The 12,286-nt window shown below is 43.9% G+C and overlaps 1 protein-coding gene across 1 annotated transcript in view; it reads right to left on the bottom strand.

Moving 5' to 3' along the window:
• The window catches only part of UBA2 (ubiquitin like modifier activating enzyme 2), a 190,649-nt gene that overhangs the window by 52,686 nt on the left and 125,677 nt on the right, over positions 1 to 12,286 (bottom strand). Inside the window, exons 11-14 of the mRNA XM_086950487.1 lie at positions 1,809 to 1,902; positions 1,600 to 1,712; positions 1,358 to 1,513; positions 1,069 to 1,165 (exon numbers count right to left, since the gene is read on the bottom strand). Coding sequence (XP_086806613.1) covers positions 1,069 to 1,165; positions 1,358 to 1,513; positions 1,600 to 1,712; positions 1,809 to 1,902 — 460 coding nt within the window. The remainder of the gene's footprint in view (positions 1 to 1,068; positions 1,166 to 1,357; positions 1,514 to 1,599; positions 1,713 to 1,808; positions 1,903 to 12,286) is intronic.

Below are 12,286 nucleotides of genomic sequence, written 5' to 3'. Positions count from 1 at the left end.
TGCTAGAGAGCGGTTCGGGCTTCTGACCTACCCCTGGCTCTGCCGGTTCCGGAGCATATGTTTTTGTAGCACAATGAATTGAGTACACTGCTGCTATAAATTGCCCGTTTAGGAAATGCATAGTTTAAAATAATAAGTCTGCCAATATCTGTATTAAACACTTGGGGGCAAACTTGGGCTTCATATTGCATCTGCAGGATATAGGGCGCTGGTACCCACTTGCAAACAGTAGAAGAAATTAATAAACCCCCCCCCTCCCAAAAACGACGTTTATATGCACAAATGTTTCTGCTGCCTCTCAAACTGGTGTTAATTAGCATAGACAAACATTGGTTGAGCCATGTTCAATACTTGGGGAGCATCTGGTAGTGTCTACAAGGATTCCATGCAGGAGGTAACATTAAACTGGGATTGGTGTATATATATATATATATATATATATATATATATATATATATATATATATATATATATATATATATATATATATATATATATATATATATATATATATATATATATAATGAATTAGAGCACAGTTAGTATTGTAGTACTTTATGGGTCGTGTTAAACGGAAACCTACTACAGTTACATTATTTCTCTATTATTTGTAACCAACCATAGCACATTTAAGTGGATAGTGGCATAACACAAAGTGAAAATTACCCCTCAGAAGAAAGTAGTAAGGAGCCCCAGATATTCACCATGGGCAACTATCAACACAAAGAACATTTTATGCATGCGGCCCTTTTAGAGGTGGCTTTACTTAGGTCCCTGTGTACAATTCCACCACTGCCCCCACGAACTGAAGGGTTTCAAGAGCCAATGTTAGGCACCAGGAAGACTGAGTTTAGCATCCCATAATTCAGAGAAAATGCATACATTTTCCTGTTCGATCTGAATTCCCATTTATCGGGCTGCACTCAGCTCTGGGGAAGTAGGCTGAATCTTAAATGTAGTGCAATGCAGAGTTGGAGGAAATTATGACATTGCCTCTGTCAAAGTGGATTCAATGACACCACCGAACAGTGCAAAATATTTATGTCCTTCAGTAGCCCTAGTACACACCTTCAGTTTCTCCTTCCTCTGAAGAGATTAATATCGTCCCCTTCCCATCTTCTATTTGGACATCAGGCATAACCATGGCAAACCTTTCCTTCAATATCTGCAAAAGTAGTGGGGAAGATTTTACAATTAGTACAGCAAAATATAATCTAGACTACGCATTTAACTCCATCTTCCATGGAAAGAAACTGTTGTTGCATCACTTTAGCAGAAAGAGGGTTTTATTTCCTGCCTCCTAAGGAAATAGATACCAATACATAAAAAAATGGTGATAAAGATCCCAATTGCCTACCTTATCCTGCAGCGTCTGCACGGTCACTTTGTTAACATTCAGTTTCACGGTCACTTCTGGGCGACTAGCACACACGTAACAATTGGAGTTTGGTGGATCCAAAGCACAAGGAACAAGCAGCTTCTTTCTTGGATTTGGTTTCTTATTTAGAAATATCTTGTCAAGACAAGTAAATATGAGAATATTAGTGAGGATGCTATTTATTCATTAAAAAAAAAATATTTTTTTTGACCATTACTCACAGTTTTACACTTCTCTATGTTTCCAGATAAAATCTTCAAGCCCTCCAGCACTATGAGACCAGCAATGACTGCATTCGTAGTCGCTATAGCAGGAATAATATTTCCTGCCATGGCTGAAGAAATCAACATGAACACAGTTTTAATAGAAAGCAAAAGACTGGAGCCTTAAATTTAACAGTCATGAAAAAGTCAATAAAAGGTGTTCTTACACTTTATGTCAAATTTACTCTTCATGGGCATGCTGAAGATATGCATCCTGAGGTTAGCTGCTGCAGTGACAAAATCCATTGCTGGCACGTCATCCTACAACAAACATGTGAAATATAGTTGATAATCTGGTGACGAGCAAAACCATGCTCTCACAGAACTAGTGCAGTTGTGTTCAACACAATAGTAGCGGTACTGTTCAAAAGATGGTTTAGTATCCGAAGTGTGCCACTTTCCATACATGTAAATGGTTCAATTTATACGCATTATCAGAATCATTAGGAAACCAAATCACATTACTTTAAAAACAAAAAGACTACTTTGAGTAATATATATATTTTTTTTTTCACAGAAAAAAACCATAGGTTTCAGGGGTGTTCTAGTTATCTGGACATTTCACTCATACAAAACCATTGAAATTCCCCAGTTATAGTTAGTTCAGCTAACTATAACGCGAGCGCCCGAAATGCACTGCTGATGACGTCACATATTACAACACTCATGACATGCTCAGTGACATCACTCATGACATCACTGATGACATCTCAAATGACATCACTGATGACATCATCCAGTGAATGTGTCTTTTTCTAAAAATTTAATATTTTTTATATATGTATATCTCAAGGTAGCTGGAAGAATAAATGGGTAAATAAGTGTCTAAATGGATGTTTTTTGTAAAATTGATTGTATAACTGACTGAGTTATTTAGTGAATACATGGGTTATTGAGTAATGTTTAAATTTGTAACTGTCTAAATCAGTCTCTCACTTTGTGTATAAGTGGCTGCATGGGTTGGTAAGTAGCTACATGAGTGTCTATATGGGTTTTTACTTGGTTTTTTGAGTATCAGTATGAGTGTCTGTATGGTTCGGTGGGGGTTATTACTTAGCGCATAGATGCATGAATGAGTGACTCACTGTATGTGTTTTGAAGACAGCATGTGTGCAGGACTCTGGGTGGATGACTGTGTGTATGGGTGTGTTAGTGAGTGAATGACTGTCTCAATAGTGTCTGAGTAACTACATATGTTTAAAACTAGTATATGTAAGTATTCGTGTATATAAGGGAGTATATGCAAGAGTGAGATTGGAAGAGTTCCTGTATAAATAAGTATGTTATTCTAGAAGTGATTGTTTAACCCTTTCGATGCTATTTAGCCCTCGCCCCCTACTGAGCGCGCAGCGGTCGCGCGCAGTGGAGCCGAAGCTACGCCGAAGAGTAGCCAAAGAGTAGCCCGTCTGCGCCCGTCCGCGACTGGACGGGGCCAGGGGCCACCCACTCTGCCCTTGTTACTATGGACTGCCCCATGCCCACCCCTTGTATCAGGTATGCACCACATGCTCTCAGGGCGCTGCAACCCCAGGGGAAATATAGCTGTACCAATAAAACGCTAAAATGTCCCGAGGGTCCCTTCTCCTGCATCAATTGCGGTTTTCAAGCTACGCACTCCTACATCATTGCCGGACGGCCCACAGATAGCATAGATTCTCAGGGAGGCTGGAAAAGCTTTTTGTTAAATGTCAGATCACTCCCTAAACATTATATACAATTATGGGACACCATTTACAGCATTCAGCCTGACATATGTTTCTTAACTGAAACATGGCTGAAACCCCACACTATCCCCACTATCACCTTAGGGATACCCATGGGATATAAAATTCTTCGCCTAGACCGCCCTGTGAAGGTAGGAGGCGGGATCGCTATCATATATAGAGACACTCTGAATATCAGAGTCTTAGAACAAGTGATGCTGCCTACCATGGAAGTACTAATCTTTCATCTAAAAATCAATCCCAAGGTACATTGGAAAGGAGCACTAGTCTATCGCCCGCCTGGACCCAATGCTGGGTTCTCCCTTGCCCTCACTGAATTGTTAGCCCCCCACATGAAAGCTAACGGGAACTTCATTTTACTTGGAGATTTTAATTTTCATATTGACACTGATGATCATCCGGATACTAATGTATTTCTGGCAGACCTTGCCCTCTTAGGGCTACATCCGAGAAATAGTGGTCCCACTCACTCGGGTGGTCACACCCTGGACCTAATCCTCACTACCCATCCCAACGTCTACTGCCATCCCCCTAAGCACATTAATTGGTCTGACCATAAAATGATAGATTTCTCTTTACCACACTTATCCAATCCCATAAATCGCCCGGCCACTCAGTCCACTAAACGTAGACCATGGCATAAAATTACTTTTGCTAAGCTTACTCAAACATGGGAACAGCCTATACTCTCCAACTCTGATAACATCGATACTGCTCTCTCCAAGTTTAACTCCACACTGATGACAGCTATTGACACTCTGGCCCCTCAGAAAAATGTGAAAAAAACCACCATAGCTAAAAGGGAAGCATGGTATACTGAGGCCCTTAAAACAGAAAAGCAGAGATGCAGAAAATTGGAAAAACTTTGGAGACGGACAGGCAATGGGGAAGATAAGAGCCGATACTTGGAGGCTATGACCTCCTATTACAAAAATATAAAAAAAGCAAGAAGAACAAGCCTCACCACCCAAATTGCAGAGGCGGGCAACTCTACAAGAGAGCTATTTAAAATCATTCAGACCTTTACCAACCCTGAAGTATGTGAGAGCCCAGACACCTTTACCCAAGTTCTATGTGACGAAATATCTCAGTTCTTTGAGGACAAAATAGAAGGGACATACAAAAAAATCACTGTAGTCTCAGATCCCTTGGAAACTGAGATCCCTGAAATTTCCCCAATGTTGACCTCTGGAAAAACTCTTCAGGTCATCCCAGAAATAACCATCAAGGACCTGACCACACTCATCAACCAAATAAAGACTGGCTCTCCTACTGACCTGATACCCGCCAAACTCATCTCCCCTCTAAACGAGATATTAGGTCCCCCTATTCAGAAATTGCTCAATCTCTCCTTTGCCGAGGGTCAACTTCCACTAGCCTGGAAGGAAGCGGTAGTGAACCCCATATGTAAAAATTCCACCTTGCCCTGGTCAGAACTCTCCAACCTCCGCCCGATTTCTCTCCTTCCCTTCATCAGCAAATTGGCAGAGAAACACGTTAACCCCACCCTTTCCAGCTTTATCGAGGCGACAGGGGGCCTGGACCAATCTCAATCTGGGTTCAGGCCCAACCACAGCACTGAATCGGCCCTTCTCTCTGTGACAGATCAGATCAAAATACTCAAGGAAGAAGGTGTACCTTCACAACCACTTAGTTAGAAAAAATTAATTAGTCAGAAGAACGCAGATCAATCCGTTATTCTTAGCCTGTAACTTTGGCTGATTAGTATTTAATTATTCAACATTTTTTATGAAAGAAAGAAGGACATGTAATCAACTCGACAGAGAATACATCATTGATAATGTCCTACTGACAATACACAAAACAACTAAAGAAAACACATATCAATTTATGTACATTTACAAAAAAAAGGTTTACACAAAAAATCACAAGCTTTAACAAAACAACAATAATTCTGACATGTGGTGATCTACTCATCAACCTGGTGAAAACAGTTGGAATGTGATGAAATCCTTATTGCATATTTACACAATTTATGAAAAAAGGAAAATGCAACTGTTATAAATACAATTACAAATTGATGCAACGATTTCTATCCTTCGAGATTCAAGCTATACTTGATATAGTGGCCGACGCGTTTCGAGTCTCGGTTTTTGAAATTACCGGACTCTCATCAGGGCTGGATGAGTCTTTCAGAAGAAAGCCAACTGTTTACAAGAAAAATAAAATAAAAAGACGGTTGGAACTACTCTTCCCAAAAGGGTCTTTAATACAAAAGCAGTTATTTTAACTTAAAGGAATGTTTCATACCTGGTCGGTGACCAGCGGAGCTTTGGGCATCTCCTGTACAGTTTATGCAGTGCTCACCTGTAATTGACAAGGCGGAGGGGCTGAGTCTAATATTGGACAAGGAAGGAGCCTCACAAGGTATAGTAAACAAACGAGATTTACCTAGTGTAGGATCGCACAGGGCATATCGTATCCAATTCTCCGTATTCTAAGGGACAGCGTGGCAAGTTTAGACTCAGCCCCTCCGCCTTGTCAATTACAGGTGAGCACTGCATAAACTGTACAGGAGATGCCCAAAGCTCCGCTGGTCACCGACCAGGTATGAAACATTCCTTTAAGTTAAAATAACTGCTTTTGTATTAAAGACCCTTTTGGGAAGAGTAGTTCCAACCGTCTTTTTATTTTATTTTTCTTGTAAACAGTTGGCTTTCTTCTGAAAGACTCATCCAGCCCTGATGAGAGTCCGGTAATTTCAAAAACCGAGACTCGAAACGCGTCGGCCACTATATCAAGTATAGCTTGAATCTCGAAGGATAGAAATCGTTGCATCAATTTGTAATTGTATTTATAACAGTTGCATTTTCCTTTTTTCATAAATTGTGTAAATATGCAATAAGGATTTCATCACATTCCAACTGTTTTCACCAGGTTGATGAGTAGATCACCACATGTCAGAATTATTGTTGTTTTGTTAAAGCTTGTGATTTTTTGTGTAAACCTTTTTTTTGTAAATGTACATAAATTGATATGTGTTTTCTTTAGTTGTTTTGTGTATTGTCAGTAGGACATTATCAATGATGTATTCTCTGTCGAGTTGATTACATGTCCTTCTTTCTTTCATAAAAAATGTTGAATAATTAAATACTAATCAGCCAAAGTTACAGGCTAAGAATAACGGATTGATCTGCGTTCTTCTGACTAATTAATTTTTTCTAACTAAGTGGTTGTGAAGGTACACCTTCTTCCTTGAGTATTAATCGGCCCTACCTTCCTTCCCTAAACCCGCTGGGCCAATCCCCTTTTTTGAATAGATCAGATCAAAATGTCACAAGATAGAGGTGGTTCCATGATTCTAGTGCTGTTGGACCTGTCCGCAGCCTTTGATACCGTGTCCCATAACATCCTTCTCAGCCGTTTGCAGGGAGTAGGAATTGGAGGCTTAGCACTATCATGGTTGGAGAGTTTCCTCTCCGGGAGATCGCAATCTATCAGCCTGGGCCCCTTTCGTTCCACCTCAAGGGTGCTCACGAAGGGGGTGCCACAGGGCTCATGCCTTAGCCCTACATTGTTCAATGTTTATGTGGCCCCCCTTGCTGAGATTGTGCGGAAATATGGGTTCATACCGGTTTCCTACGCTGATGACACCCAGCTCCTCTACCCTTTCAGCTCCCTTGGCCCCAAAGTCAAGGAGAACTTTGCTGAGGGTATGAGAGCGGTGTCACACTGGATGGCGGTGAACTGCCTCCAATGAAATGTGACAAAAACAGAGGTCATGCTCTTTGGCAAGGCAAGCATCCTCTGGTCCCCTGACTGGTGGCCAATAGATCTCGGCTCAGTACCTACATCCAAACCTCATGTAAAAAACCTTGGGGTGAAGTTGGACCAAAAGCTGACCCTGAAGGAACACACCAACTACATCGCAGGGTTGTGTTTCCACACCATTGGCCTACTTAGACGTGTCTTCCCATATCTCCCTGCCACCTATAGAAAGACACTTGTACAGGCCTTGGTGACCAGTCGCCTGGACTACTGTAACGGCCTGCTGACATTAGCAAATGCAGATGCAGTAGGTCGTTTGCAGGTAGTCCAGAATACGGCAGCAAGACTGGTCATGGGTGCACCAGCCAGGACTCCCTCTAAACCCTTGCTGAAAGAACTGCATTGGCTTCCCATACGGCAGCGCATTAACTTCAAAATCTGCTGCACGGTTCACAAATGCCTTTATGGAGCAAGTCCTAAATATCTATCTCAATCCCTGGAGCTGTATCAGCCCAGTAGGTCTCTCCGCTCAAGCAACCAAGCCCTTTTAAAACCCCCTGCTACAAAGAAATCTAGACAAGGAGACCGAGCCTTCTCCTCAGTTGGACCTGCCCTGTGGAACAAACTTCCCATCGATGTAAGAACAACCACCAACTACTTGTCCTTCAGAAAGACATTAAAAACCCTTCTCTATCAAGAAGCATTTCTGTCCATATAACTTCCTAGGATGCTCTTCCTGATAACTCTACAGCTGGCAAAGCGCGGAGATACCCTTACGGGATTGATTCCGGCGCTATAGAAGAAATTAAAATAAAATAAATGACGGAACGGTTCCGTCATGAGCATCGATAACTCTGTGCTCATGACGGAACCGTTCCGTCATGACCACACCCATTTACATTAGGGTCCAGCATCGGGGGTAAATCTGCACCGCACGGATGAGGTTAAGAGAGTAAGCATGTGTACGTTTCTGTAGCAGTAAGTGTAATGGTGTGTGTACAACTGTATATGCAAGTAAATGGATGTTTTAATCTTTATTAGCATGAGTGACTGTGTGTGAGTAACTATGAATGAGTGGCGGTGTGTAATAAGATGTATAGGTGCATGAGTACATATGATGAGTGAGTACATGTATGAGTGACCATATAAGACTGTTGGTGAATGAGTATATGTAGATTTTGGAATTACTGAATAGGTTGTTGTAACTGGTATTGGTATGTCCATTTTTTTGAAAATTTTTGTTTCTATTTTTGAATGTGTTTATCAAAGGTTATATTAGGGAGAGAGGAAGTCTGCTACTATCACAAGGGTGATGTCATCAGTGATGTCATGAGTGATGTCACTGACCATGTCATCAGTGATGTAATATGTGACGTCATCAGCAGTGCATTGCGGACGCGCAAGTTACAGTTAGCTAAACTAACTATAACGGAGGAATTTCAATGTTTTTGTGTGAGTGAAATTTCCAGCTAACTAGAACGCCCCTAAAACCTATGGTTTTTTCAGTGAATTTCAAAGGTTTTTTAAATGCTAATTCCTAACTATAACGTAACTGAAACCTATGGTTTTTTCAGTGAATTTCAAAGCTTTTTTAAATGTTAGTTTCTAACTATGCCCACAGAGGTAGGACACCTAAAGAAGAAAAAACACACAGAAAGAAGAAAAATGCAGAAAAGTGCAGGAAGAAGGAAGACGTGCAGAAAGAACAAACAGAGGAGCAGAAAGAGGCCTTGTCGCAAAATCATCCTGCACCCTCAACTTTTTCAGATGGGTACTGGTGGTAACTGACTCGGACTAACCAGTCCTGGAGCCATTGCAATGCTAAAACACACTTAGAATACATTAAAAACACCTACAAACACTAGGGAACACTATGCGTTGGGGTACCCCTGTTGTTAGCATGACCTCTTCTGTAAGCCCCTAGTATATAATAGGGCAGGGGGATTAAAACTACCTCTTAAAATGCGCCACAGGGCGCGTGTGCACACTGGTGAAGGGAGTTGGGTGGCTGAGCTGACGTGTGCAAACACGCCCTGTGGCCGTTTTAATTTGGGGGATGAAGTCCCCTTGAATTCTGAGTGTCCCTTGGGTACAACTAGTCCATCAGGTATCTCTAGTTAGCACCACAGAGCTGCGTTGCAGAGAAAATGGGCACAGCCTGGATCACCTCTCTGCAACGCAGCGCATTGGCGCTTACTGGAAGCACCTGGTGGACTATTTGGCCCCTATGGGCCCTTAGGATTGAAGGGGAATTATTTCCCCAACTTAAAACGAGCCATAGGGAGTTTTGCACACGTCACCTCAGGCCCCGTCTCCTCCCTTCCCCACGGTGTAAACACGCCCTGTGGCCATTTTAAGTTGGGAGATGAACTCCCCTTGAATCAGGAGGGTCCCTAGGTGCAAATTAGCCCACTAGGTACATCCAGTAAGCAACATTGCAGAGAGGTGTAAAAAGGGGCCCTGCCTGCACCACATCTCTGCAACGCAGAGGCGCTCCTTGGAAGCACCTGGTGGGCTAGTTGGCCCTAGGGTCCCTCAGGATTGAAGGGGAATTAGTTCCCCAACTTAAAACGCGCCACAGGGAGAGTTTGCACACGTCACCTCAGGCCCCGTCTTCTTCCTTCCCCACTGTGTAAACGCGCCCTGCAGCTGTTCTAAGTTGAGAGATCAAGTCCCCTTGAATCCTAAGGGTCCCTAGGGTCAAACTAGCCCACTGGGTACCTCCAGTAAGCGCCACAGAGCTGCGTTCCAGAGAGGTGTAAAAAGGGGCATGGCCTCTGAACACCTGTCTGCAACGCAGCTCCCTGGTGTATACTCCATATACCTGTTGGGCTAGTTGGCCCTCAGGGACCCTCAGTATTGCAAGAGAATTAATTCCCCAACTTAAAACGCACCACGGTGAAGGAAGGGGGCGTGGCCTGGGGTGACAAGTCTTCAAACACGCCCTGTGGCGCGTTTTAAGTTAGAGAATTAATTCCTCCTCAATAGTGGGTCCCTGGGGGCCAACTAGCCCCAAGGTACCTCCAGTATGCGCCAGGGGGCTGCGTTGCAGAGAGGATTTCGGAGGCCTCGCCCCTTTTTTTACCACACTCTGCAACGCAGCTCCGTGGTGCTTACTGGCAGTACCTGGTGGGCTAGTTGCCCCGGGGACTCCCCTCCCACTATTTTCCACAGCCCCGGGGGATGGTGGTCCCGGGGCTGTGGGGTCTATCATGGACCCCCCCAATTTAAATATTTAGAGCCCCGGAGAGGTGGCGGTCCCCGGGGCGTATGGGGGGGCTTGAGCCCCCCTCCCAACAGGGTATTTATTTTTAAAGCCCCGGGAGTGGGGGTCCCCGGGGCAGCAGGGGGGGGGTGGGGGGGGGGTCAGTGTGCCACCCCGCAATGTCAATTAAGTAGAGCCCCGGGGGGTAGTCCCCTGGGAACTATTAAGCCAGCGCTTTTTTAAAATTTAAATCGGCAGGCTCCGCGCACACTGCGCAGATTTTGCAGATAAAAAAAAACGAAAAAAAACCCCAAAACAATGTTTTGGCCCTGGGGCTCCTTGTGGGACCCCCTAAGCAGGCCTAAGGTGTCAGGATGTTTCTACCCTGCCCCCTTTTTGCGTTTTTCGAGTTTTTTTCTGCTTCTTGTACCTCAGTTCTACCGAGGCACAAAATGGCTGTCAACACTTCCTGGTTTGGAGTGTTGACAGTCAATTAGCATACAGCTCTTACTCGGCAGGGTGCGCGGATCCTGCGCGGCCATAGATAAGTGATTTTAATTTAGATTTTCCCAGGAAATACTGAACGGATTTACACCATTTAACCAAAAGGCACGACTCTGAACCACGGTCTACCTTTCTGCCAAATTTGGTGTAATTCCTTTCAGCAGTTCAGGCTGTAGCTGCGACGGAAGGTTACTATAGGAAATTTCATGGGGAAAACACATTTTGGGACCCCCCCTTTTTTCTCGGTCCCCACTTGACGAATCACTCCGAGACTTTCAGGATAGTAGCGGACGGGAGCGCCCCACCAGTTTTGAAAATTTTGCCTAGATCGGTCAACCGGCGCCAAAGTTATCTCACCTAAAATGTTGCGGATTTCCTATGGATAAATCGGCCCTGACTATAACTACCTACTGGGGAAGGAAGGAGTGACACCGCTGCGTTATCAGCACGGATCCGCCGCCGCTTGGTAACAGCGGGACACTGAGCAGGAGGAGCTGGTGTGCACTGGGGGAGATCTCTTGGCGGTGAACTTTGCATGGAGTAATTAAAATGAGAGGTAACATCAGCCCACATGGGTTTGAATTTGAACTTCCAGTCCCAGGATGCCTTGTGACTTGATCACATGTTAAAATCATCAAATAAAAAGAGGGGAAATACTGGAAGTGGTGTTTGGTGTCATCGAGTCGCAGCTTGCCTTTGATAAAGGGTGCCAACCCGAAACGAGTCAGGAAAAGCTGAGGTGTGTCCACAACAAGACCCTCCCTGATCCTTATCATACCCCCTGGGAGTGCGCTTCAACTAGGGGCAACTCTTCTTTCCATAACCAAGGGGTCAGCCCGGTCGCGAAGTGACACCGCCGAGTTATCAGCACGGATACCCCACTGTTTGGTAACAGCGGGACACGGAGCAGTAGGAGCTGGTGTGCACTAGGGGAGATCTCTTGGAGGTGGACTTTGCATGGAGGAATTCAAATGCGAGGTAACAGCCCACATGGGTTTGAATTTGAACTTCCAGTTCCAGGATGCCTTGTGTGTGACTTTGTGACTTGATCACATGTTAAAATCATCAAATAAAAAGAAGGGAAATACTAGAAGTTGTGTTTGGTGTCATCGAGTCGCAGCTTGCCTTTGATAAAGGGTGCCAACCCGAAACGCGTCAGGAAAAGCTGAGGTGTGTTCACCACAAGACCCTCATCATACCCCCTGCGAGTGCGCTTCAACTAGGGGCAACTCATATACATATATATACACACACACAACCACACACACACACACACACATATATATATATATATATATATATATATATATATACACACACACGGAATATGCTACTTACCAGTATGCATCTGTTCTTGGCATGTAGGGCTGCTGACATTTATATCTGTGCATAGATCGCCGCCTAGTGTTGGGTCCGGATGATTGCACATGGTTGTCCTGGAAGAGTCTTCGAAGTATCACGAGATAGGTGGCTCCTCCCCTGG

The sequence above is a fragment of the Lissotriton vulgaris genome, unplaced genomic scaffold (genome assembly GCF_964263255.1).
Source record: "Lissotriton vulgaris unplaced genomic scaffold, aLisVul1.2 SCAFFOLD_1049, whole genome shotgun sequence".
Lineage (NCBI taxonomy): Eukaryota > Metazoa > Chordata > Amphibia > Caudata > Salamandridae > Lissotriton > Lissotriton vulgaris.
Note: the sequence above shows the minus strand (reverse complement) of the source record. Positions and strands in the feature narration are given on the sequence as shown.